Genomic DNA, 27,577 nt, shown 5'->3' with positions numbered 1-27,577 from the left:
GAGGTGGTCCAGTAATTTTCATGTCTCCAAGTCAGATGTTGATTTGCCAAGCTTCTTGAGGAACTTTTTAAAAAAGGAAAACCTGATTTGGGACTTACCATGTAAAAGGGAACCTGTATGTTCAAGACCTTGTTTATGGAGATGGTGTTGTTGGTGTGGGGTGTCCTGTGCCCGGGTGCAATCCCAGAACCTTGTGGTTAAGCTCAGCTGCTTTCATGGGACTGTGAATTGGCATGTTGCCAGGGTGGGAAGTTGAATACTGCTGATTCCAGAACCCCAAGTCCCTGGATTTTTTCCATATTATTTGTGAAGCTTGGCCAACTATTCAGTTTTCCCCCCAGGATTAGCACAAGTATCTATTTCTTCTGATGAGTTGAGAAGACTCATTTCATAAATGTTCCCCTTATCTTTAGGCACATGGCAAGTGCCCTCATCTTGTTTCCATGGAGACTTAGGTCCACCTAATTAAGATGAGAATAAAAATGTTATTATGCTGAAGACTTCAGGAAACTGTGGTGCCAGATAAGCACCATATGCCATGTGTTCTTCTGAATTTTGAAGGAGTTCAGATTTTAGGACTGGAAGTGAAATTTTAAAGCCTTGGGAAAATTTGAAAAGGGGAAAAAGTCAGCTCTCCCCCTATGTCAGTGCCAGCACTGGGAGACCTTTGTTTATAAAAGTTGCAGCCTATAATTTCTGAGGGAAATGGGTTTGTTTAGTACTGTTCTAATTATGATGCTGGAGAAATTTTATGTGTGTGTGTGGGGAGAATCTGGTCAGCATTATATGCCTAGGCGGTTTTTCAGCCAACCTTTGAAATCTACTCCACAGGCATTTTCCAAAAGGCATTTCTTAAAAATCAAACAAAAAAAGCCAAGGAAAGGAGAGGCTTTGAAGGCAGGGATGAACTTCTTGTGATGTCCAACACAGATCTCAAGTCTTGCATCTGAACAGGACAGAAGTCTTCTTAGAGGTGCTCCCAGCAGGGGATGGATCCATGGCTTGAATTTTGTTGTTCCCTTTGCCTACATCACACCTGTTTTTCTCCACAAATGTGCAAACTGAGATTAACATTTTTCTGCTGCAGATTGGAAAGAGGCATTTACTGCTCCTGTTGGAACACTTAGAATGCCCCTGTACTCTGGCAGGGTCTGGTAACCACCTGTTTAAATCAGGTGCTGCCCTTGAGTCTCTTTTGGGATTTTGTGCTTTGGGGCTGGTGCTTGGTACAGACAACAGAGCTTTCAGGGATGAGCAACTGCTGTGATCATCTGTATTCTCCTATTACAGATTCTTCTGAGTTAAGACAATTTTCTTTCTCCCTGGGGAAAAAGAACCATATGGGGCAGATCAAAGTTGGCAAGCACAGCAGCTTCTCTCTTGACAGTGTCCACCAACATATGTGTGGGGCTGAGCACAGGGACACCATGCAGCTATACCTCATCTGTGGGAAGAATCAAAGTCTCTTGTCATCTTGCTTCAGCAGTGTATGCAGTCTGCATCAGCCCATCACGCAGCACCACTACCCTGGGGAGTGAGATAGCCCTTATTCCTACGTCTGAAATGTCAGTTTATGTTGCCTTTTTTATCTGCTTTGCCTAAGCTGTCTGTGGTGTTAGACACTACTTTGACACTCAGAGAACGTGCCACCTTCTTGTGTTTGGAGCAGTCAATGGTACTCTGCTTTCTCCCACAGCCATTTCCCACATCCCCATTGTGGCAGTGGCCTTTAATGCAGATTCTGCAAGTCTTCTCTCTTCCTCTTTAAGACATGAGCATGTTCCACTGTCTGGATTCACCTACCTCAGCATCATAAAGTCAATCTGTTCTTTTTGAATGCAGATGCAGAAAGGGTTCAGCAAAGCTGTGGTGAGACTCAGGAGTTGCTTTACTTGGTGGACCTTTGAGTAGCTTCATACATATTGGATCAATCGCATGCAGAAAGAGACAGCACTTAATTTATATTGTCTATATTTGGATCTTATCTAAGCAGCTGTAAACACTAGCAACTTAATTCTTTAGGTCTCAAGTTCTGCCAATAAATCATTATTTAATTTTAACGTTTGCTAGGGAAAGTTTCCCATTCCTTCTTCTCTAGAGTTGTTTAGATTTTTGGACTTCACTGTTTATGGCTTTTCCTCTGCTGTTGGAGTCCATACTAAAAATGTTATTTTACCCCAAACTGATCTGAAAGCCAGTGTAGTGTCCACCCGCCTAGCTTTTTGACCTCACTTCAATTTCAGACTGTTCTTTAAAACATAGCCTGAGTATCTTGTGATTTTTGTTAATTTTTTTTTTCTTGGTGCAAAGGTGGGCTTTGCTGCTTGTATTAACCAAATGCAGCCTGAACTTTAACTATATTCATATATATCTGCAAACATTAGCATATGTTATTTGTTAGTAGAGTATCCCAATTTCTTTCTGTGTCGGCCTTGCTTCAGTTACTCTTCATGGAGGTGCTTTTTATTCTCGTGCAACTCTTCCATTTGCATGAAATGAAGTAAATACCAAAAATGAGTTGGTCACTGTTTTAAATTAATCTTCACTTAGCTTTACTTCCTTGCATTTTTTCCTATGTTACTTTTGCCTACCTCTTCCCATGGAATGTGGCAATAGTTTATCCCATGTAACAGAAACAGAAAACTTTCTGTTTTCTTCTGGACTTCCACTTACCTTTATTTGTGAATAATCTAAAATATGAAGAACTCTTGGTAGTGGAAAGCACAAACTCTTTTCATGAGCAGTAGAACCTGTCTTTTCAGATGACTAGTGGATAAATTCTAATTGCAAGACCAAACAGTTCTTGTGTGAGTGACAGGGTGTCATTCAGCTCCCAGTTTCAAAGCACTGTGAAAGTAAAATCCAAAACTAGTGTTGTGTAGCATGAATCTGTTGGTTCAGCTTTTTCATGGAAAGGTAAGACTATTACTAGGGAAGGGCAATATGCTTAATGGTAAAAGGAGTATCATAAATAATGGCAGGGTAGTTTGGTGTTCTAACAGTAGTAGCAGTGCATGTTCCAAGTGTTGGTACAAACATCTGCATTCCCTGCTGCTCTCTTCTGTTGTGGCGAGCCTTCTTTCTTTTGGGGGACTCGGTTCTTCTCTGGGAGCTCTTTCCTGCTGTTCCTCTCCTCAGGCATCTTCATCTGCTTCTGTCTGCCTCTGCTTCTGGGAGCATGCCTTTTACCTAGCCCTTCAGCCCCGCCCACTTCCTGCTGGGGCAGGCCCTAATTAGTGGGCACACCTGGGCTTAAGCTCCCAGTTCATTATCAGTGACACCTGAGGACTTATGGTCTTCTCTACATTTCCCCCCTTTTTATTGTTTGTTGAAAAAAAAAAAATAAACTTCATTATTTTTCAACATTTACAACAATTTACAATTCATTTTTTTGAAACATTTTTACAATTCATTTTTAAAACATTTCAAACATTTTTACAATAATTTATAAAGTAGATGCTTCGGGCCCCGCGGGACACTCAGCTAAGAGCATCGAGGGGGCGCCGGATAAACATTTTTTCAATAAATATATTTCTCGAAGTAAACGCTTCGGGCCCCACAGGACACTCAGCTAAGAGCATCGAGGGGGCGCCAGATAAACGTTTAATTATTTTCATTATTTTTCAATAAATATATATTTTTTCTTAGCCTTTATGGAGGGAAAGTTCAGGCTCTTACCGGCCTTTTTGCTTTGGTCTTTATTACCAGCAGGAGATGAGGTCTCATGAGCACCAGCTCAGCTTTCGCTGGTACTCGCCACCTCGGAATGCCTGGCCATGCAGAGACTTCTCCGAGCATTCGGCGCACCAGTCTTATCGCGTGTCCCTAGGGCCCCGTTTTCAGGACCGCACTATCGCGCGTCCCTGGGGGCTCCGTTTCAGGACCGCGTTGTGTGTCCCTGGGAGGCTCCGTTTCAGGACCGCGTTATCGCGTGTCCCTGGGAGACTCCGTTTCAGGGGCCGCACTGACTTGATGCGCACCCAGAGCTCCGCTTCAGCTTCAGCATTCCTCGGGCTTGAGTTCCACGCGCCAACTTGCTGCGCCTTTCGAGCCTCATTCTTCTCTCCCGCCTGGCTCGCCATACCGGGCTGTTGTATCTTGCCGTACTGGGTTTCTATTTTGAGCTTCTACACGCCGCCTTCCGCATTTAAGCCTGGCCTTGTGGAGCTTGTTCCCGTGGTTGCGTTTTTGGAGCTCTTTTTCTTAGAGCGTCCCGCACCACTGTGGTGTCTCCATCTGACGTGGTTGCGTATTTCGAAGCTCTTTTTATCGCCTTTCGCATTTAAGCCAGGCTTTGTAGAGCTTCCCGCACCAACGTGGTCGTGTAGAGCTTCTTTTTTACCTCAGCGTTTACGGCTTGCTGTTGTTGCCCGCATTCTCCACCAGATGTTGTGGCGAGCCTTCTTTCTTTTGGGGGACTCGGTTCTTCTCTAGGAGCTCTTTCCTGCTGTTCCTCTCCTCAGGCATCTTCATCTGCTTCTGTCTGCCTCTGCTTCTGGGAGCATGCCTTTTACCTAGCCCTTCAGCCCCGCCCACTTCCTGCTGGGGCAGGCCCTAATTAGTGGGCACACCTGGGCTTAAGCTCCCAGTTCATTATCAGTGACACCTGAGGACTTATGGTCTTCTCTACACTCTTCCAACGATGTGTTCACTGGCTCAGGTGTTGGTCTGCTCAAGTCTTGGTGAATGTGGAATTGGGTATATCACACCTGCAGCCAGGACTCTTCACCTGCTCCACTGAGAGGTGTTCAATGATGATGGTGGGGATGGTGGATACAGGGCAAGTACTTTTTCCTCCAGTCTGAGTTTTAGTTATCTCTGCTGCTACATGCCTGCCACTGGCACTTGGCTCCTAAACATGGTTTATAGAAGTGATGACACTCACAAGGAAGATGCTGATGCTCTTTACTTTTGGGGTGTTTATCCGTCTGTGGGTTGCTTCAGAAGGAGGCCTCTTAACTTCATAATTAATGAAATATTAAGCTCTCTATACCCTGATGGCATTTCTTTGCTTCCGTCTTTCCTGTGTCACAGTCAGGAGGGATTTTCCTTTTTCTCTTTGAGAGAATGTGAAGAACAAGGGTTTGGATTTTAGCTGCTTCTGGTGTAAGTGCCTCATGCTTCAGCAGAAATCCTTACTCATGTAACAAATGTGGATTTTTCTTTTTCTTCCCCAGTTGTCCTATAGGAGAATAGTGTGTTCAGAGGGAAAAGAAAGTCCTGAGTTTCTGGGATCAAGATAAACCCACTTTTCAATAACGTTCACAAGGATAAAAATGCAATTTTTAGCTGAGGAGCTGAACACAGTGTGCATTATCAAATGAGAAAAAGACCTGTTCTTAATAGATTATCCTTAACACTTCCAATGTATAATTAGTGTTCCAACTGCTAATCCAGATGAATTGCATCGCTTTTTGCTGTTCATCTTTGTATGGGTGAACATGTTCTGGCGTTGTCAGGGCTATACCTCTGTATCTTGGACTACTTTCTTTGTGTACTTTTTTCTCTAAATGCCTTTTTTAGCCATTTATACATTTCTTCAGCTGCCAAATGGCTCTCCTGCTGTGGCAGATGTTTTGGCTTCATGCTTTGTCATTATCCCTTGTGTGTGCAGATTTTGCTGGTTATACAGTACTTGTCAGCTACTTGCTTTCAGGCAAGTGTGAGAAAGTTTTTTTTCTGTGTGTGTGTGTGAACTAAGAATCATAGAATCATAGAATCATAGAATCATAGGGGTTGGAAGGGACCTCGAAAGATCATCTAGTCCAACCCCCCCTGCCAGAGCAGGGCCACCTAGAGTACATTGCCTAGGAACGTGTCCAGGCGGGTTTTGAATGTCTCCAGTGAAGGAGACTCCACAACCCCCCTGGGCAGCCTGTTCCAGGGCTCTGTCACCCTTACAGTAAAAAAATTCTTTCTGATATTCAACTTGAACCTCCTATGCTCCAACTTGCACCCATTACCCCTTGTCCTATCACTGGTCACCATAGAGAAAAGCCTAACTCCATCTCCCTGACACTCACCCCTTACATATTTGAAAACATTGATGAGGTCACCCCTCAGTCTCCTTTTCTCCAAACTAAAGAGACCCAGCTCCCTCAGCCTTTCCTCATAAGGGAGATGCTCCACTCCCTTAATCATCTTAGTAGCTCTGCGCTGGACTCTTTCAAGCACTTCCCTGTCCTTCTTGAACTGAGGGGCCCAGAACTGGACACAATACTCCAGGTGTGGCCTCACCAATGCAGAATAGAGGGGGAGGAGAACCTCTCTTGACCTACTAACCACACCCTTTCTAATGCACCCCAGGATGCCATTGGCCTTCTTGGCCACAAGGGCACATTGCTGGCTCATGGTCATCCTCTTGTCTACCAGGACCCCCAGGTCTCTTTCACCTACACTGCTCTCCAGCAGGTCAGCCCCCAACCTATACTGGGACATCGTGTTGTTCTTCCCCAAATGCAAAACTCTACACTTCCCCTTGTTGAATTTCATCTTGTTCCTCCCTGCCCAACTCTCCAGCCTGTCTAAGTCTCTCTGAATGGCAGCACAGTCTTCTGGTGCGTCAGCCACTCCTCCCAGCTTAGTGTCATCAGCAAACTTGCTGAGGGTACATTCTATACCCTCATCCAAGTCGTTGATGAAGATATTGAACAACACCGGTCCCAGTACCGACCCCTGAGGGACTCCACTAGTCACGCACCTCCAACCAGATTCTGCCCCATTGACTACAACTCTCTGACTCCTTCCTTTCAACCAGTTCCTGATCCACCTCACTACCTGATCACCAAACCCATACTTGATCAACTTATCTACAAGGATGCTGTGAGAGACGGTGTCAAATGCTTTACTGAAATCAAGGTAAACCACATCTACCGCTCTTCCATCATCTATCCACCTAGTAATTTCCTCATAGAAGGCTATGAGGTTAGTCAAACATGATTTACCCTTGATAAAACCATGCTGACTGCTCTTGATGACCCCCATGTCCTTGATATGCCTGGAGATAGTGACAAGAACAAGTTGTTCCATCACCTTTCCAGGGATGGAGGTGAGGCTGACCGGTCTATAGTTACCCGGGTCCTCCTTCTTGCCCTTCTTGTAGACTGGAGTGACATTTGCTATCCTCCAGTCCTCAGGCACCTCTCCTGTTACCCATGACTTATTGAAGATGATGGAGAGTGGCCTAGCAATGACCTCCGCCAGCTCCCTCAGCACCCTTGGATGCATTCCATCTGGACCCATCGACTTATGGATGTCCAGATTACTCAGCTGATCCCTAACCCAATCCTCATCTACTATGTCAAACTCTTCATCTATCTTGACTACTTCTGGGGTTAAATGAGTCTGGGGCTCATGCGGAAACCCTGCAGGAGTAAAGACAGAGGCAAAGAAGGCGTTCAGCACCTCTGCCTTCTTTATATCCTCTGTCACCAGGGCTCCCAGCTCATTCTTTAGTGGGCCAATATTGCCTCTAGTGTTAGTTTTGCTGGCTATGTATTTGAAAAAGCCCTTTCTATTATCCTTAACCCGACTTGCAAGGTTAAGTTCCAAGGAGGCCTTAGCTTTCCTAATTGCCTCCCTACATCCTCTGACAACAGTCCTATATTCCTCCCAAGTGACCAGCCCCCCCTTCCATGATCTGTAGATTTTCCTTTTCCACTTAAGTTTTCCCAGCAGTTCCTTTTTTAACCATGCTGGTCTCCTAGCTCCCTTACTAGATTTCCTAACCATAGGGATGCTCTGATCCTGTGCTTGCAAATAGTGGTTCTTGAATATTGACCAGCTATCTTGAGCCCCTTTATCTTCTAACACCTTGTCCCATGGGATTTCTCTTAACAGTCGCTTGAGGAGGCCAAAGTTTGCCCTGTGGAAGTCCAGGGTTCTGGTCCTACTGGGTATTCTGTTCCTTCCACACAGGATCCTGAACTCTACCATCTCATGATCACTGCAACCAAGGCTGCCATTGACCACCACTGCTTCAACAAGGCCCTCCTTGTTGGTTAGTACAAGATCCAGCAGCGCTCCTCTTCTAGTCGGCTTGTCCACCATTTGCATTAAGAAGTTATCATCAATGCACTGGAGGAACCTCCTAGACTGTGAAAAGCTGGCTGTGTGAGTCAACCAGCAGATATCGGGGTAGTTAAAATCTCCCATGAGGACTAGGGACTGAAGTTGCGAGGCTGCTTTCAGCTGCCTATAGAAGGCCTCATCAACCTCCTCGCCTTGATCAGGAGGTCTGTAGTAGACCCCCACAACTGTATCGCCCACACCAGCCTGCCCCTTAATTCTTACCCACAGACTTTCAACTTGCCCCTCATCAGCCCCTGCACAAAACTCAACACATTCTAGTTGCTCTCTCACATAAAGAGCAACTCCACCACCTCTCTTCCCCGCCCTATCTTTCCGGAAAAGCACATAACCATCCATGGCCACATTCCAGTCATGTGACCTATCCCACCATGTCTCTGTTATTGCTACCAGATCATAACCCTTAGCCCGTACACTGACCTCTAACTCTTCTTGCTTATTCCCCATGCTGCGTGCATTAGTATACAGACATTTCAGGAAACAAACAGAGCACACTGGTGGGACTAAATCCTCCCTAGACCACCTGCCTTCGGGCCCCGGTTCGTCCTTCTTGTGTTTGTCCCTAACAGACCCAGTTTTCTCCCCTTCCCCCTTCACATCTAGTTTAAAGCTCTGGAGATGGAGCTCTAAGGAGATGGTGTTCTGCAACAGAGAATCACCGAATGGGTTGGGTTGGAAAAGGCCTTTCAAGGTAATGTAGTCCAACCCTCATGCAGTGAGCAGGGACCTCTTCAACCAGATCAGGTTTCTCAGAGCCACATCCAACCTGACCTTGGATGGTTCCAGGTGGCACCCACCACCACTCTGGGCAACCTGGGCCAGTGTCTCACCATCCTGCTTTTGATTTAGAAACCCAAGTTCAGAGGCATATATTGGTGTTGCATCTATCAGAACTAGGTTTGGTACGAAAAATATGCAAATAAACTTTAGGTCTCTTCATCATTGACTCCCTGATGTTTGCAGCAGCCCATAAAACACAGCATGAACATGCATGCCTACCTGCTTGGCCTAGATACAGTTTATGAAGATCTCTCCTGGAAGGAGGTTGTAGTTGAAGCCTTTTACTAACTGCTCTGTTAGGTAACAACCCAAAATTTCCTACAGCAAAGGAGCTTTCATGTGGTTGCCAGTATTGTATTAACATGTTCCTTTTCAGAGGGTCCTCCAGGTTGCCCACCCACTCAGCCTTATGTAGTCATCTAAAATAATGTTATTTCTCTACACATCCACATCTGTTTTCACTCTCTTGCCAATTGAAATGCTGCTGTATATTCTCTGTATATTGTGGCTACTTTCCCAGCACACTGAGAATTTACGCAGTGTAAGGGGATTTTACAGGTTCTCAAAAGACTTGAAGTATTTTCCCACAGTAGCCACACCATATAATGTCTAAATGAAATTACATCTATTCACAGAATGAAAATGTGCACCTGCACGTGACTTACTGCTTTTCACATGGACACACATCATAGCTGACTTTCTTTTATTTGAAGCCAACATTTTCTTACTGAGAGCTTACTGAGTGGCCTCCTCTAGTGTAATTCTAAGAATTAAGTCAGGCAGTGTCCTGAATGTCTGGTGCATGTACTTGCACTTGCTGATCTGCTTCGAAAATGGTTGCAAGCAACATTTCTGATTTGTGGTGTTCCTAATGTATTCTGTAGCTATCAGTAATCACTGTTGCAGGAAGCTAAAGTGTAAAGGTGCTCGAATGGTGCTTGAGCACTCAGCAGCTGGAGCAGTCCAGCACGTGTTACATGCAGCTGCTTGTTTCAGACGTTTCCAAGAACATTGCTTTAGGAAAACTTTCCCTTAAGATTTCTTAGAAATTAATATCTGAATGTATATGGTTTCTAGAACTGTTTAAATTGGCTGACTCTAATCTGTGGTGCTTAATCTCCTGTATCTTCAGTGTTAGTATTTCATTTTAAAATGTCTTGCCTTCAGATCTATAATTATATTGGTTTACGCTGTTAATGTCTAGAATCCTCTCTTGTTTGCCTGGGTCACTTCTGGAACAGCCCTGGAGTTAGAGTTGTAGTTCTGTCCCTTTAGCACAGCTGATAAATCTTCAGATAAAGATTGAGAATTGCCTCAGCCCCATGCTGAGCATGTGGCAGAGTGAGCAGGCAGGGGGCCAAGATTTCGATGTTTTAAGCCCAGTTTCCAGTCTGACCATTAGCAGTGCACTAGTTGGCCAGAAATGATGATCCCAAACTGACAGCTGTCTTGCTAGCCTCCTAACTTCCCCACCAAACTGGAAGAGAATGGGAGAGGATGAATAACTTGTCAGCATGCTCCTCTAGAAGCATCTCTTGGTTCTTCTGATGTAGACAAATTCCTCTGGCCCATTGGGGTCGTGTTATGGCTGTGTATAATTCTCCCAAAATTGCATAACAGGAGACAACCGAGAGAGCAAATGCATGGAAAACCAAGTGGTATGTTAGTTTTCCCTTGGAGCAGATGTGTTTTCCTAGAATTGGGACATCCTAGTAGCACTGTACTTTGTCTTTAACAAGCATTCCTGTTGTTTTTCAGTTTTTGGTGGTGCTGCAGAGGTGCCTGCTGTTGCTTTGAAAGTTAGGGTTTGGTTATAAATAATATAAATATAAATTTCCAAACAGATAGTCAGTGAGCTTCTCCCCAGGTTTCCATGCAGTATTTACAGGGATTCCCAGGGAAGTTTCTAAATAGTCTGTTCTGGTGCCTGTACTGAGAAATGGAAAGTATCCCAGCCTGTGTTGGTACTGCAGCTGTTGGCTTGCAGTCTTGTGCATGAATTCTCTTATGATTGTTATGAATTTCCTATCCAGTATCCTACATTTCTTTGAAATCATCATTGGTTATCTTATAAGTAATAAAGCTGATTAAAACATGGAAATCACCCTGGTTCTCCTATGAAAGAGTTTGTGCCTTCTGCAGTTGTGTCAGGATCTTCTTTAAAAATGTTTTGAAGAATGAAAATGTTGAGAATTACAGTTCCACAGATTTTAAAGGGGGGGAGGTAAGTTTGGATTGTTTAAAATCCCCATTCAGTTTTATTTGTATTTTTATCAGGCTTTAAGGTGTTTAGAGGAGCTTTTTGTGTCTCAAAATCTCTTTCTAAGATTTGTAATAACATTTAATAGGTGAAATGACAGGGTAGGGGAAGGCAAGGTTCAAGAACTCCCCTCACCTCCTGGTTGGGCTCAGCAGTTCTGTGCTGTTAGTTACTCAGAAGAGGCTGGACCTGGCACCGTGTGAGCTCCTGGTTTAATCTTTGCTGCTAATGTCAGATACTTGTGTAAATATGGGGGAAACTAAATTGTTATGAGATGTCTGTCTCTAATGACTCCTAGGGAAATTCTCATTAAGGTTACTTGACCATAGTTTTCACTACTAAGCACAGCTGTTGTCATGACAAATCTAAAAAGTTCTAATTCTAATTCACAGTGGTTTGTGTATGTTAAAAATAAGTTTTATATGTTTCAAATGAAAAGGTGATGTATGTAAAAGTGGAAAGCTGGCTCTGTGGGTGTTGGAGCAGTGGTGCTGGGGTGTGCAGCCTTGTGCCTCACTCTTGCCTGCTTCCCCTCTTGTCAGACTATAGAATCCAACTGGCGATGTGGGCGACATAATCTGCAACGGATTCAGTGCCGCTCTGAGAACAGCAAAGGTGTCTACTGCTTACAGTATGATGATGAAAAGATTATCAGTGGCCTACGAGATAACTCCATTAAGGTAAACACTTTTCCAAGCCTTTTCCCTAGGGAGAAGTGGGTAAGTCTGCCTCAGAAAACTTGCTGCTTGTGTTTCCTTGATTTCTCTTAATCCCTTCATGGGACAGTGTGTATTTGTGGAGGGTTTATCAGGATGGGATGTCTTCTGTAGCCTGCAAAGTTCTCACCTGCACTTTCCATTTTCTTTCACAACACAGGCTTTTTTTTTTTTTTTTTTTTCTGTGATCATTGGTTATTTCACTGTTCTGTCAAAAACTTGCATCAAGGAGACTTCCTTAACCCAGCAGGCAGGACAGGCAGATTACCCATGGATTCTTTTTTCCTTGTCTGTTGCAGCAATGTTCAAGTCATTATCATTAATGATAAGCCATTTATACTTCTTGTTTTGAACAGATCTGGGACAAAACAAGCTTGGAATGTTTGAAAGTACTAACAGGACATACTGGCTCGGTTCTTTGTCTTCAGTATGATGAAAGAGTCATTGTAACTGGATCCTCAGATTCTACAGTGAGGTGTGTGTTAAGTTTTTGCACAAAAATAATTTGAATATCAGGTCTGGGAATATTTGCAATAATCTCTAAATATCAGAAAACATTCCTAATATGAATGTGATACTGTTATTCCAAAAGCAAGATATTCATACTTTGCAAAGAATTGCATTCGATAGTTTTCTTTTTTCAAATCTGGTTTTACTTTTAAGTATTTGAAGGAATGTGACCTGAGTGACTCAAAGCATATCCTGAAGTTGTAGAATGGCTAACCACACCACAATTTCTTCATGTAGAATTTCATGTACTGCCTTCTGACCTCTCATAATCATGACTGTTAATGAAAGGGTATTTGGTACATATGGAGCATTTGTCTGCCTGCAACATTGATGATACTGAGTTCAAATTCCTCTATTTATTCATTGGTCAGTAGATGTTGAGCAAAGATACTCTGGTACAGTTCAGGGGAAGGGTCTTGTCTCCTTCTGGTGTCCTGCATTGGTACACCAATATCAATCTTTATAAAACTTTAAAAAGAAGAACTTGTCATAACACCCTTCAGGTGTTATAAAATAAGTTGTGATTTTTCACTTTGTGTAAGCTAGTAGGTACCCCTGGACGGTGCTACGTGTGCTAAATCTGAGTGAATGGTGTAAAACTGAAAAAAACTGATAGTGGTTACTACTGGTTTTGGTCTGTTCCATGACTTTATACATCGTATAAAGTGATGATTCATAACAACACTTTATACACTTTATACATCGTACAGGTTTCAGTCATCCTGAAAGAGTTGGAGAACCGTGATTGTTATTGGACACATTGAAGAACTGTGGCATTTTCTCCTAGTAGTGGTCTCATCTTAGGCATTTCCTGGCATAACAGTTCACTGCTGTTAATAACTACTTATAAGTCTGGGTTGTGAACCAGGATGCTTCCCCAGCACCCATCTTCTTGCTTTCCCCAAACCCTAAGAGATGTTAGCAACCAGAGAGCTCTCCTTTAGAGACAGCAGCAGATTTGTGCATGTTTATACCGTGCAGAGCCATCATCCTTCATTTGGAATAAGGTTTTTCTCTTTTTGCAGAGTGTGGGATGTAAATACCGGTGAAGTTCTCAACACGTTGATTCATCACAATGAGGCAGTGCTTCATTTGAGGTTCAGCAATGGCTTAATGGTGACATGTTCAAAGGACAGATCAATTGCTGTTTGGGATATGGCATCACCTACTGACATCACCCTACGCCGTGTCTTAGTTGGCCATCGTGCTGCTGTTAATGTGGTGGACTTTGATGACAAGTACATCGTGTCAGCATCGGGTGACAGGACCATTAAAGTGAGTTGGTAGCAGATGAGGTGTTCATGGGCAGTGCTCTGCCTTTTCCTTCCCCTCTGGTCAGGCTGCTCCCTCCTGCTGTTACCCTCCTTACATGCATAACCAGGCTCGTAACATTTTTGTGGCATCTGTCCTACGGTTGCAAAATACGTGAGCCCATTTGCTGTTTGAACTCTAGTCTCAAGATGGGTTTCTTTTGTTAAATGTGGCACATCTTGTACCTTTTTCCAAGCAGTATTTTTTGTTTCAGTTGGCAGCCCTGTTCCAGACATGAAATTTATCAAAAGTTGCCTTTCCTTACCACACCTTCCCAGCAGCCCAACCAGACTTTGCCATGTTTGAAGAATTAAGGGGTTGTATTTGAAGAGTGTTGCATACCAGAAGATTTGAATTACCCAGAGTATATTAATACAACAAAGGCGTTTCCACCCTTCCGTCTTTAGAACCAGAGCTACTTTAGTCTGTGCCAAAAAGCTCTTGGCAGCTTGATGTCCAAATATCTGCCAGAGACTGTGCTGCATTCTGTGTTAGAATATGAGCCACAGGTTACTCTACATTACAACTTCAATTACAGTTCATTAAAAATGGCAAAATTGATAGAATCATTTAATGTTAAGAAAGAAGCAGCCACCAGACTTCTACAGATCACTGTTTTGGCCTTCTCTAGCTAGTAGATTGCTTGCAATTTCTTTGGTAAAAATTGTGGGCATTTTGTGTGTGTAATAACTTCCACTTTTAAAACTGATGACTAACTTGTCAAGGTTGAAGTGTAAGCAAGGTTTTGAACTCCTTTGAGGCAGTTCCTACTGCCTGAAAATATTTTATATACAAATTCCCCTCCCCCCCCCCAGCTTTTCTCGTTGACTTGATGTGCAGCAGCACTGCTGGTGGCTCTTGTCACTGCCAGGTCCTCTTAACTCCAGGTACTCTTTGCCCATAAAAATACCACATGGGTTTTCATTCCACTGTCCAGCAAAGGTTGGCCTCAGGTGGCTTCTGATTATGAATTTGTAATGGCTTTAGTGGAAATTCAAAAACCTTGCTTGGACCTAATTCTCAGGAGTGTTCCTCTTGTGTTTCACAGGTCTGGAGTACGAGTACGTGCGAGTTTGTTCGCACTCTAAACGGGCACAAGCGGGGCATTGCCTGCCTGCAGTACAGGGATCGATTGGTTGTCAGTGGATCCTCAGACAACACCATTAGGTGGGTGCTCGTGGGCAGCTGTGGGTATGTAACAGTGCTCATTTACATGGGTGAAAACAGGGTCTCCCCTGCCCCTTGGTGCTGTCCTGCACATGCCAAACGTCCCTGGTATGTCTTGTTACTAGAGCAGAGGATGTAGGAATGGAACTTAAAGTAAATGTACCACATCCCTGTGAAAAGGTGGGACACTGAGGTTTGTGTCAAAGGTAAACAAAACTTCTCATCTATCACTATATTTTTATCACCTTGTGTTCTGCTTGGAGAGTTGAGGAAGATGTTGGTTGCTGGTTTTCATAATTACTTTCTGAACCTCTGAGCAGTGGTTTATGCAGAACAGAAAGAAGTGTATTGAAGCTTTGTAAGATAACAAGTGTCCAACCTTTACTAGGATGTCATTTTTTAATTACTAAATTAAGTTTTTATATATGGCAGCTGCAATGCAAACCTTTTTCTGAATTGCATGCAAGGGACATCTCCTGCCTTTTTAAGCCAAGTGTGTGACATCTCCCCCAGAAGCGCATCCAGTAGCATGCTTGAATTTCCTATATGTGGGGCTGAGGAACAGTGCTGAAGCTCAAGTTCTGAAGGACTTTTTCCTCTCTTCTCTGAAGGTTATGGGACATTGAATGTGGTGCCTGTTTAAGAGTATTAGAAGGCCACGAAGAACTGGTTCGATGCATCAGGTTCGACAATAAGAGAATTGTTAGTGGAGCCTATGATGGGTATGTTTTTAAAAGCAAGTTTACAAAATGTTGCATTTCTTAGCAAAGCATCTTTTGATGCATCTTATGTAAGAATTCTCTTCTGATTTACCTGCTGGATCAATATTTAAATGAGTGAATTTTGCTTGAGCACCCGAATGCAGCAGGGTGCTCGTAGCCAAGACACTGCTTTTTGATGCTCTTCAGCACACTTCTAAATTGTGTTATCACTCAAGCTTGAGTTTCTGTAGAAAGTAAAGTTTTGTTTGGCTGAGATGACATTCCTTTGTTTCTTCCCTTGGGAATTGCTCCTTGACAGGTCCTGTGTGCTTGGAGTAGTTTAGGCTTTCTATCCTTATGATGGCAGCACTGAAAATGTTTATTGTGGCTTTAAATGTATCTTGTGGCACTCTCAGGAGTCTTGAGTGACCATTTCTGTTGGGCTGAGAGCAGGAGCCCCACTGTCAGCACTTCTTGCTCAGTGCATAGTGGATCCATGACAGCTTATGTCCATTCCCAAATTCAGTATTCCTTCCTCTGCCCAATTTAACTTCAAGTGAACAGTAGAGTTACTGAAAACTATTCTTGAACTGTGTTTGTCCCTAGCCTATTGTTTGGGTGTAGTGTCTCACTGGGATTGGCAGTCCCAGCTTAATTCCCATTGGAACCTTGCACCTCATCAGTAGTGCCATGAGCTTTCCAGAGCTTTCAAAAACAGCTTCTGCGTTCGTAGTCCCTTTGTCTTTCATGCAACCTGTCCTTGTGGTCATCACAAAGAGATCTACTCTATTTGCTGCTAAAAAGAATTACAGAATTATATCTCTCTTGCGCAAGATTTAGTGTTAGTATTTTAGTGAATAGTGATTCTAGCAATTTGCTTGATCCTGATGAACCAGCTGTAGGGAAAACCTAGTGTACTTTTCGTTGCTGTAAATGTTACTTCTATGCTTATACTTGAAACAACCCTCTCATAAGGACCTTCTTATTTACTTTGTAGCAAAATTAAAGTTTGGGACTTGCAAGCTGCTCTTGACCCTCGTGCCCCAGCAAGTACATTATGCCTGCGTACATTAGTGGTATGTACAATTCATTCCTTTGGGCTTATCTGCAACCCTTTATTCCCCTATAGTGGGATAGAGGGGAAACTCAGGATGCTTTGTAAAGCCCAAGCTGCTTCTTCCTCCAAGAATAAAGAAAAGTTCATGTTTTGATATACCCTGAATGCTTTGGATCTGAGCTTAATAGAAGGACTAAGTTTTTCTAGTTTGAGATTCTCAGATACTCTTAAAAGAAATAAGTCAGCATGATGTTGCATCAAATCATTGTAGTTATTAATATGTTTCCCTAATATTGCTGTAGGGCTGGCTTTAAATTTCCTTCTATTAAAAAGGAGAAGGGGAATTGTGTGAGTCTTCCCCAAACCTTTTTTCTAGCCCTTCAGTTTGGAAGGAAGAGGTGGGAAGCAGGAAGCTGAGTCAAACATATTGCCACAGGAACTATGATCACTTTAGAGGATGATCAGATTTAAGGTTGTTGCTTAAGTTATATTTTTCTTTTTAATTACAACTAAGGGTTTCTTTATCAAACTCCCGGAGTTTGAATGCACTGTTCTGTGTCCAGATAGATGTGCAAGTACAAATGTTATCCTCTAGCCTTGCTAACTGTTGTCCTATTGCTCACAGGAACATTCAGGACGTGTCTTTAGACTCCAGTTTGATGAGTTTCAGATCATTAGTAGTTCCCATGACGATACAATTCTGATTTGGGATTTCTTAAATGTGCCACCTAGTGCCCAGAATGAGACCCGTTCTCCATCTAGAACATACACGTACATCTCCAGATAACAGTCTGCACTTTACTACCCTCAGAAGGTAAGTCTCCCTCTTTTTACTGGCTGTATTAGAAAATAAAACCCCCTTATGCGACATTTTTTCACTATCTAGTCTTTGTCTGATAATGCTTTAGCTGAGCAAATCTGTCAGGTTCTCTTACCTCCTTCTGCAGTCCCTCCTGTTTATGATCGGGTACCTCATGTAGTTTATGGAAAGTTATACTCAAAATGTTCTTGGGCACTGAGTAGACTTGGTGTATTGTAGAGGTACTCCAGCTGTCCTGTCAAATCAGGGGCTCTTAGAGTTCCTAGTTTATCCTCTCTGTGTGAAGCTTTGTAGTGAGCAGTTCTGTGATAACCATCAGATAACCAGGGAAAGCTTTCAAAACTTAAATATTACATCATGTTGAGCAATATGACAACTCAGAATTGTCAGAAGATGTGCACCTGAGCTTTGCCTGTTTGTTTCCATTATTCTACCAGTCAGCTTCCTTGAGTTCTTAAAGCACTGTAGGTAAAAGCTCTGCTGTAGATCTATTTGTTAGGACAGTGGCTTCTTTTCCTTATGCCATTTATGTGGCTGCCAGCAATTGCCCTTCAAACTATAAACAGGTGGGAATGCTGGGACTCTGAAGTACAGCAATGGCCTCACCCCAGCAGAGTGGCCACCCCTTCCCTGTGCTCAAGGCTGGGTGTTCGTTCCAAGGAACTGGAGACACCTTAACTAGAGGAGGTAGAGCTAGCACGGCCCCAGCAGGAAGGATTTACTTTATTTGAAGTAGATAATTAATAATTTGCTTAAATATAGTGGGAAAAGCTTTCCCTGTCTTCATGTAAGCATAGATCTTCATTATTTACCCTTACATGTTTGTCCCTCCTGTGGCAATGAGTTACTCAAGTTTTTCCTACTTCTGTAGGACCTGTGCTTCTGGATAGGAAATAACCTTGCCTTGGGAAGAGACACTTTGCTTCTTGGAGATGCTAGTTCTTAAAAATTCTTTTGTTTTTTCACCTGTAAGCATTCCTTAGGAAAGTGTTGGCTGCCTTTCTTACAAACTGAACTCATCCTCGTTCTAAAAAAAGCCAAGATAACATCCTCTCTGGGTGTGACTCCTGCATCTGTTGGACTGTTATGTTTTACAGAGGGTCAAAGCACAAGGTGGCCATTGGCAGACCGAGCTGCCTCCCTTTCTGTAATTACTTAATATAATTAGGCCCCTGATTAAAGAGAGAAATCCTGAAAAAACCCAAAGAGTCAAGTCCCCTTCAGCACTGCTTACCTTGTGATTTCTGCTTCAGAATGGTTTTGTTTGATCCCGGATGACATACTGGCATCCTTGTGGAGAGTTTGGTGCTGTTAGTGATGGTAACATCTGTAGGGATTGGGTCCTGGCTTCTGTGCAAACTGAGTCCATACCTCAGGGAACTCCTGCTGTGGAAACTCCAAGGCTTGTTGAAGTTGAATTTCCTTCTTTCTGAGTAATTCTATTTTTTAATTCCATTGCCTTTTCCAGCAGATAGAGTAGGCTGCACAAGAAGACTACAGTAGTTTAAGGAGCAATCTCCAGCTGTCTTTCAGTTCACAAACCAGTGCTTTCATCTGTTAACTTGTAAGGTTGAGATTGACCAATTTTTTTTTTCTTTGAAAATACTATTTTTATTTGGTAGGCTCCTTATACTAGTTTTGATTCATGGAAAAGCTATACATAGTGTGTCTCAAGCACCAAAGAAATATGAGGAATTGAATACAATTTATATCACCTCACTTGACCAGGAATATTCTGGTGTCTTATTTTCCTTTCTTGCCACATGTGGCCTACAAGACCCATTGTTATTGAGATCTGTCCATGAAACATGAAATGCCTTTGCCAGCCTCTTCTTCCACTCAGGTTCTGCACACTTGACAGTTCTGCACAGCTTATGTCTGACGCACAACTGAAACCATGCAGACCTCGACATCCTGGGACCTGTTTGTGCTGGTACTGACAGTCCCTTAATAATTACTTCCTATGTAGAAGAGATGCTGTGATGTCACTTTTTGACAGGTTTGTCTGACTTCAGAATTGAAAAAAACCTATGGTCAAACACCTAATATTTCATTATGATTTAATGAAACAGTTTTATATGCTTTCAAACATTACAGTTTTCTGAATCCTGAAGCAGCCCTCTACACTTTTTTACAAGGCTTGCAATTTTCTGCCTCTTCAAAGCGGATCATTTTTGACAGTCCTGGCAATTGGCTGTGAGAGTTTTATTGCTTTCTGTTGAATTCCTGTTGTTTTATTGTAACATGATAAAAATTGTTTCCATATGATATTCTAATATTCTTCTATTAAGCACTAGGCCTTGGGCTGGGGGGAGGGAAGTCAAAAGGAAGTGCCTTAAAATTTTTTAACCTTTCATGGGAATTTTATATCAGAAAAAGGTAGTTCCCCATAGTCCATAAAAACTGTTTTGGGAAGTGGCAGGTGAAATCAAAGTTCAGCTTTAATCACACTAAGAACTTGCACTGGCTTCAAGCTAATAATAGAGTGATGTGGCTAGAAAAGGGAACCAAAATATAAAACTACTCGAGTTTTTCTGACTGTTTTCTTAAAAACTCCTGTATTAAAGCAGCTGAACTTGCATCCTTTGTACAACTTGCTCCTTTGCAGCATGGAGAAGAAAGGGAGATCTCCTGACACTTGTATGCACATCCTCATTTCAGTAAAAAACATTCAGCATTTAGCAAGACAGGTGCTTCACTGTTGGTCTCCAGGAGGGTTTTTCATTCTAACTGCATGTAAGAAAGCTTCCAAATTATAGGGGAGCCCTCAGGGACCCTCATTGAGAATCTTGTTCTGAACTGAATTCAGAGCATGTTCTACAATGAATTGTGTCCTGTAGAGGTGTGCCTCTCCTCGAAGGAAGGACTTCTAGCACAGAGGGAAGTGTTTAATGGCAAGCACCTCCTTCATGTATTGCTGTCCTTGCAGGTATTTTGCTCTTCCAGTTTCAGCCTGGGGTGCAGAAGATGGTGGGACTAGCCTCTTCCAGATGTCTCCAGCTGTTTCTTTTTGGTTTGTGTCTTCTGTCTGTTTAGTTTCTCTTTTATCTTTTTCAGGGTTTCACAGTCTTGAACTACTGGATTTTTGGCTACTACATGCCTGAAGATATTGATTGACAGCTAAAGTCAGAATTGGTTCTAGATGCTGTGTAGATGCAAAGCAGCACAATTATATATCTAAATTTCTTAATATTTCCTGTTCTCAGTGGCCGTCTCTGAATTTACTACAAATTCACTGACTTCGAGTAGATGAATTTCAGAAGCCTATCCTTCCCTGCGGTGAGAAATCCAAAGCTTCACATGTAAATTGTCCGTAGAAACAGAACTCTGATGGCTTATTTTTCAGAAATAAATCAGAAGTCAAGAAAGGACTTGGCCTAATTTATATTGCTTTGCACTTTTGTCTGACTTTAAAAGAAAAACAAACATTCTCCACTGAAATTTGGGTGCCAAACACATACCCAGAATGTACAGAGCTTTGCTTTTCAAGTCACCATGCCCTTTAGACTTTACTCATGACAGATTCAGAGCCTGTTTTGATTGATAGGAGTGTACGTTGGACTCTTAGAGATATTTCTGAATTGCTCAGTAATATTTTTGGATTACAGTTTACTTGTTTCTGCACCAATAATTTCTTTTAAATTAAAGACTACCTGTAATTCAGGCTAGGTTATCTGAACTAGTTGTATAGCACTGTCTTTTCCTTTTAACTGTGCTCTGGACTACAGCCGTCCTATGCTTCCAAATGTTTGGTATAGTCAAACCTTTCCATGTGTGCTTGCCTCATTTCAAATACTGTATAAGCATGTAGATACAATGTACATAACAGTGTAACCTCCGGGTGCTGGCAGTCAGGATTTCCTGACACTACACACTAATATGGAATGTGGTAGCACTTGGCAGCAGGATGTTCTAACTACTGGCACTGTAGGAGTTAATATGAGTTACCGAGACATTTTCTCTACAAAATGAGGTTTTCAGTATTCATTAGGATTTTTGTTTTTTAACGGGAACTACATATTTTAAAATGTAATTTCTAAACTTTTTAAAAATTAAAAAGTGTTTAATTTATGTTCTGTATCTTATATTTTTTTGCTGCAGTATTTACAGATGTCTTTCTTTGAACACCAGTAGGTCCTCGCCAGCACCTGCTGGTGTCCTTTGTTAGCATTAGTTTGGCTGCTCAGTGGAGAAGACACCATGGGCCAAAGTTAAATTTATTTATGTCTGATTTGTAACACTTCCCTTCAGTGGAGTGGAGGTCCCTTCAAGTCAACACTCTGGTTACCAAGCTCATCACCATGCTCAGTACCATGCTGGTTTTCTTTTCTGTAGCTGTCAGCTGTGACTATGGTGTGATGTCCTGGTCATCATTGTTTTTTGTTAGCATGATTCCTTTGATTAGGAAGTCTCAGTCATTTCTTCTTATGTTGTCATAATCTCCCCTCTGATTTTATGTAGTCATAGAAATGCTACTGCATTTTTTTCCTCATGTCAGAAGACATGGATAAATGCAATTGTGAACGATTTATCTGCATTAGCCATGTATGACTGCACCCATTGGTGGCTTTTCTTTTGTGCTTCAGCCAACCTCAGCTTGAAGTCCACCTGTTTTCCTGGGGAAGGTGTGTGCTGGCACAGAAATGTGTTGTCATTCCTACGTCGTGTATTTTTTTTTTTTTTTTTTTTTTTTGTCCTCTGGCAGCAATTTCTTCGGTTTGCTGTTGTTTTCCTTTTACAATCAGAAAGGTCAGGGGCTGGCCGAGGGATCAGGTTGGCTGTGGTTAGACACATCAATTCTGTGTCCAGGGAGTTCAGAGAAAGCATCCATCAAGGTGTCACCGAGCGGCTACAGCAACGCGACTGAAAGTTTTCTTCTCTTCACCCTTCACGTTGAGAGGTGTTGGGATCAGTGTTTAAGGGAAACTGCCATTTACATATTACTACAACATTTATTTCATCAAGACGAGCAAATATGATGAAGTACAGAAGATTAAAAACACGCTCCTAAACGTCCCCTAAACGATAATTATTTGGTAACCTTAACAGTAGTTTGTGAAAGTGTCTTACTTTACCCTTCTCATCTGATAGCTTTAAAATGAAACTGTTTAAAAAGAAAAAACCTGTTGCAGCCCTGAAGAAAATGGTATTTGTTTCCGAAGAACGGAGTCCTTTTTTAAAAATGCATGTGTAAGATTTAAATTCCTGTTTTTCCGTGGGAGATAATGGTATTTGAACATGCAGTCTAAACTTCTTTGTGCTTTGTGTAACATAGCAGTGGGCTTTTGTGATTGGCACCCAAGGAACTTGACTCCTGGGATTAATGGTAGTGATCCTGGCTGCACTCTGGACTTTGTTTTGCTAACCATACCTGAGCAACTGTACATTACTGCTATATTAATGTTTCAAAGCACTGGGATAGTCTAATTCTAACTTGTAATTATGTTTGCCAATTATCTGTTTGGAAAGTTGGTGTATGAACAGCTTCTTGAAACTGTTAAATTGTACAGATATCGTTCATGATCTAAAGCTTTGTACTGTGGAATGTGCTTAATAAAAAAAAAAAAGTTTGAACTTAATTCGTCAAATAAATGGATAATAACATCATGTGACCAGCCATGGGTATCACCCATCAGTTAACAGGCTCAGGTTTTTTACCCCTCCCTTTGTTACCGTGCACACTTAGGTCAAAAAATTCTTAGAGGCACGTGAATCCTGCTTCTCTGCAGTGTTTCAGTGTCATGTGGCAGCACAAACATCATAGGAAGAATCTTTTTTCTTTATCAAGAATGCAGATAGAATTTTTAAAATATTACCAGTTCTTTGGCTGCTGGCAGAATCTGTATTGGTGCCCTGAGCAAAGAAAGGGTCTTCCAGTGCTGGTGTTGTCTCATGAAAAACTTTCTTGGGATTACTTTAGCTAATGTGCAGTGACAAGAAGTTATTCGAAGTTCTCATCTTTACCCTGTATGCCCTACTCTCCTGTCCCTAGTTTTATTTGTGAATTAATTTTGCTTTTAATCAACTTGAGAAGTTGCTGCTGTGTGGTGAATGAGTTGCTCCTGTTCATTCTGAGCAATGAAAAGTTACTGGTGGTGCAGCCCCTCTGCCATTCACACCGTTGGCACAGGGGGGTTGGTAAGACCTCACTGCCAGGTCCGGGGTGTGGAGGCAGAAGGGGATGAGAGTGTCTCATTAAAACATCATTCTCCACCCTTTGTGGTGCTTGAGCACAGGGTTCACCCCCATCTTCTCTTAAAAGTTATTTTCGGTGAGGTGTATGTTGGAAGCACTAACCTGAAATTTTTTAAAGGTGCTATAAACTCTATGCTAAGAATCTGAACAAAGTTCTGGCTAATTTAAAAGTTCTGTTGGCAAATTTAGTCTTTAAAATGTCTCTCTAATGTACTTTTTATTCTTCTTGGCCCACTCTGACACCGGATAATAATTTTTAAAGCACCTTTGCTGCTGCTTCTGACTCAATACCAATCTCTCACTTAAGTGAGAGAAAGGCAAGTAAAATCTCATGTACTTTCTGCTAGAAGTGCACTGTAAAAAGAGAAGCCTTGCTGAGCTTTTTGAGGGGGTTGTGAATATCATGCTTAATACTTTTCACCAAATAAGCCATAAAACCTCTCTGATCTATCTGCTCAATTCTGGAGTATAAACTTTGAGGTCAGACTGTAAGATCCCATGTTACCTGGGTGGTCTTTGTGTTTGGTTTTGTTGGGCTTTTCCATGTGTTTTAGCCTGTTTAACAGTCATCTGTAATTCCCAGTGGAGAACCTTCATGGTGAAGTTGTGGAGACAGCTCTGCTGGGGACTCCCACCCATCCTGGCGTGGTCTGGGGCCTCTTTGAACTCTTACCCCACACTGAAGGCTCAGAGCAATGCCTGTGAATGAGGTAAGAGCTGCGGTGAAATTCCCTGGGAGCATGGGGGCAAGGAGGGGACAGCTCTGGGGATCATCTGCTCCTGGTTAAGGAGAGGGCCCTGAGTGGTGTTAGGCTGGGAGATGTGAGGTAGCCCTGGTCACCAGTTGGGTGGTGGGTTGGGGTTACTGGGGTGCAGCAGCATGTGGCTTCACACCTGATGCTCCCAGGGGCTGGGGGACCTGGAGCTCCTGTTGGTCCCCACTACTTCTGGTAACTGGGTGACAGCAGAGGGAATGAGGGGTATCTTCTGCACAGCAGTGGGCTTGGCTACTTTGTATCTTGGACTCAATACCAAATTTGGAAAGATAGTGAAGAGGGCATTGTATCAAGGTACAAGTGGTTGATTTCTGCAGTCAGAATAAATTTTTAATATATTGTCTTATACCTCAAAATCTGTTGTGAAACCAGACTCAGGATAAATAATCAGAAGGAGAATGTTTGGGTTTTTTCTTTTTGTTTTAGTTTTTTTGTCTTAAAAGTCTAGTAATTGAGTTTTAATCATAATTAAGCTTTTTTGAATTTTCTGTAATCAAAGCTGTGTTACTAGATATTAGCAGCAGGATGAAATTCTTGCTTTAACACACAAAAAACCCCCCCTTTATTTCTTTATGGGCATCATTTGTCAGGAGGGTAGGAGGGGAAAAGTGCTCAGAGAACTACAAAGTATGGGATTCTTTAAAAGCTCCTACCTGAAGAAGAACTGCAGCAGGCGGGGCTGTTGTACTTTAGACTCTGGCAAGGTTTGGTGTCCGTGGCTCTCCTGACTCTTTTCCCCCAGAGTGCAGTTCTCCAGCGTCATCTGTCAACCAAGGGAGGTGATTGCCCAGCTGTCACTGCTGGGGTTGGTTTGTGTGCTGTGCCTGTGTCTGCAAGGACATCGCTCTGACTTTCACCACTGTGTCAGCAGTGCACGTTGACAGCTTCCCAGCAGAGCTGCTGCCTGCAGAAACGTTCCTCTTAAACTTAACTCAGCTCAGCCTGGGTTTGTTGTGGAGGTCAGAGCCCTGCTGATGAGCTTAATTGGATACAAATGCATTTCTTTAATGAATGGCAAGTGTGATTGAAGGAGGGGATGGGAGGGAGAAGAGCTGCAGATGAGAGAGCCCAGAAAGAGATGTTTAGGCCTGATGTTACAAAATGTCTGGCCTGGAACTTTCCCCTCTGCAGTGCAGAGCTGAGTTTCTGCTTGACTTCGCTGAACCTCTCCTCTATGCAGGTTGTCTTTTCTCCCCAGATGCCTGCTAGTTCTTTGCCTCTGCTTCTCACTGTCTCCAGAACTTTGTTTTTTCTTTCTGAGCAGCTGTGAGATGGAGAAGACCCAAGTAGAGACTGAGAGCAGGACTGCAGGGTTGTGGGAAGGAACAGGGAGGGCCCAGTGGGAAAACTTGGAAAAACAGAATAGCTGGCAGGGATCAATGTGTGCAGGGAGCGCTTGGATGTGGAGGAAGATGTCACTTTCCTGTCCTGTATGAGACTGGTTGTATTTCTGCAGAGGCTGACTGTGCCAGGCATCCTGCCAGGGAGGGCAGCATGGGAGTTTTGGGTGTTTGCCCTCAGTCCTGCATCTGGGCAGACATCAGATCTTTTTACTGTAATGGAACTGGGGGATTTTAGTCAGCCTTTTAGTTTGGTGTGAAGAGAACAGGCCCATCCTGAAACTTTTTCAATGCCTTGTGGAAGCTGGAGAGAGAGAGATATGTGTTTCTGGAACAGATCTTGCTGGTTATGTTAGCAGGCACAGCTCCTTACCCTGCCCTTTTTACAGGTAAGGTATGAGGTACAACCTTGTCTTGAGTAGTGTAAGGACAACCATAAGTCATAACAAAATGTTGTTAACTAATTACTTCAAAATACTGTAACAGCTAAATTATTTCCTCCAAGGTTACCTGTTTGCCCAGCTCTGCCTATTCAGGAAGCACGTGGAATTTGTTGGCCTTTGCTCCCAAAGCTTTACAGCAAAGTGAGTGGACACATGCAAGGAGCTTTACAAGATCTCCCTGTGCCAAAAGCATCAGTGGATCTTACCCCTGTGCCCTTTGGGGGAGCAGGGATGAAACTGCTTGCTCTCGGGCTGGAAGTGCCCTGGTGAGAGCAAAATCATTTGGGTCGGAGTAGAGCAAACTCCCTTCAATGTGCAGAGGCTGGAGTCCTCCATGTGCAACATGCTTCTAGTATGCCTGTAAACCACAAACTCCCCAGGCAGGGGTTTGGTGGCTGTTTTCTTACTTGTTTCTATTTTTGAGCTCATGCATTCATGGTTTTGCTTGTTTAAGTCCACTCTCTTGGTTGAAGGGCTGCAACATGCAGAATTTAGAGGTTGGTGTGGGTTAGTGAAACCCCTCAGGCAGAGCTCAGAGAGGTTGGGGGAATGGATTTGGTCCCCTGAAGTGTCCCTGCTTCCCAGGCAGGCAGAGCAGGAGCTGAGTGTGGATGTGTTGCTCTCCTTGTCCTGTCTGCTGCTGAGGGCTGTGGGGCACTGTATCAGAGTGATCCTGCTCTGCACCTTCAAACCCACTTTGACTGCACAGTGAAGAAACAGTGTGCTCCTGGGTGCTCTGGTCTTAATTACAGAGAGAAGAAAATGACAGGTGATAGGTTGAAAAGAAACAGCAAATCAGGTACTTACCGGGGGGAGGGGGGCTGGTTCTGAGCAGAGCTGTCAGCCCCTCTGCACAGGATGGGATGTGGCACAGAGAGTCTTTGGGGAGCAGTGAGTGTCCTCCAAAAGCCATATCTCAACATGGTCAAACTTCTAGAAGGGAATCTCAGATTTGTTACTTGCACAGGCTGTATGAGCAAAGCTTTAGAAGCTGTTCTGGTGACCGGGTGGAAACAATCCTGGAGGTAATCAGATCAAGGGCAGCTGAGAGCCAGCAGTGTGCTGGGGAAGGAGGTTGCGGCATGTGGACCCCTCCTACCCAGGCCCACAAACCAGAGCTGCTGGTGGTACCACATTGTTTTACCACCAATCTTTTTATTATGGAGGCAGTGTGTGGCTGTTGGCTAGTAACTAGGACTTAAACAGGCCAGGGGGTGGCAACAGGGAGGCACTTGTGACATGCTCTGAGGGCTCATGAGATTATAAGGACCTGTGACCTGTGACCAGCTGCTCTAGAGCACTCTAGTCCAGTCAATGCTTTGGTATCCCTGTGCTCTGAGCTGGTTTTGAGCATGGGTGCTTCCTGCATGGGGCTGTTAATCATGTCAGGGGCCATCCTGGCCTGGCCTGGCC

At 43.1% G+C, this 27,577-nt stretch overlaps 1 protein-coding gene across 4 annotated transcripts in view; it reads left to right on the top strand.

The window, feature by feature from the left end:
- Nucleotides 1-22,989, top strand: part of FBXW11 (F-box and WD repeat domain containing 11) — a 74,178-nt gene extending 51,189 nt beyond the window's left edge. For all 4 annotated transcript variants that reach the window (XM_071758354.1, XM_071758353.1, XM_071758352.1 and 1 more), the window contains 8 exons: nucleotides 11,671-11,808; nucleotides 12,201-12,319; nucleotides 13,380-13,629; nucleotides 14,714-14,832; nucleotides 15,444-15,554; nucleotides 16,531-16,609; nucleotides 17,216-17,404; nucleotides 20,468-22,989. In XM_071758354.1, coding sequence (XP_071614455.1) covers nucleotides 11,671-11,808; nucleotides 12,201-12,319; nucleotides 13,380-13,629; nucleotides 14,714-14,832; nucleotides 15,444-15,554; nucleotides 16,531-16,609; nucleotides 17,216-17,377 — 978 coding nt within the window. In that variant the 3' untranslated portion in view covers nucleotides 17,378-17,404; nucleotides 20,468-22,989. The remainder of the gene's footprint in view (nucleotides 1-11,670; nucleotides 11,809-12,200; nucleotides 12,320-13,379; nucleotides 13,630-14,713; nucleotides 14,833-15,443; nucleotides 15,555-16,530; nucleotides 16,610-17,215; nucleotides 17,405-20,467) is intronic.
- The last annotated feature ends 4,588 nt before the right edge of the window (nucleotides 22,990-27,577 follow it).

The sequence above is a fragment of the Heliangelus exortis genome, chromosome 15, assembly GCF_036169615.1.
Source record: "Heliangelus exortis chromosome 15, bHelExo1.hap1, whole genome shotgun sequence".
Classification (NCBI taxonomy): Eukaryota; Metazoa; Chordata; class Aves; order Apodiformes; family Trochilidae; genus Heliangelus; species Heliangelus exortis.
This window is presented reverse-complemented; position numbering and strand designations above follow the sequence as displayed.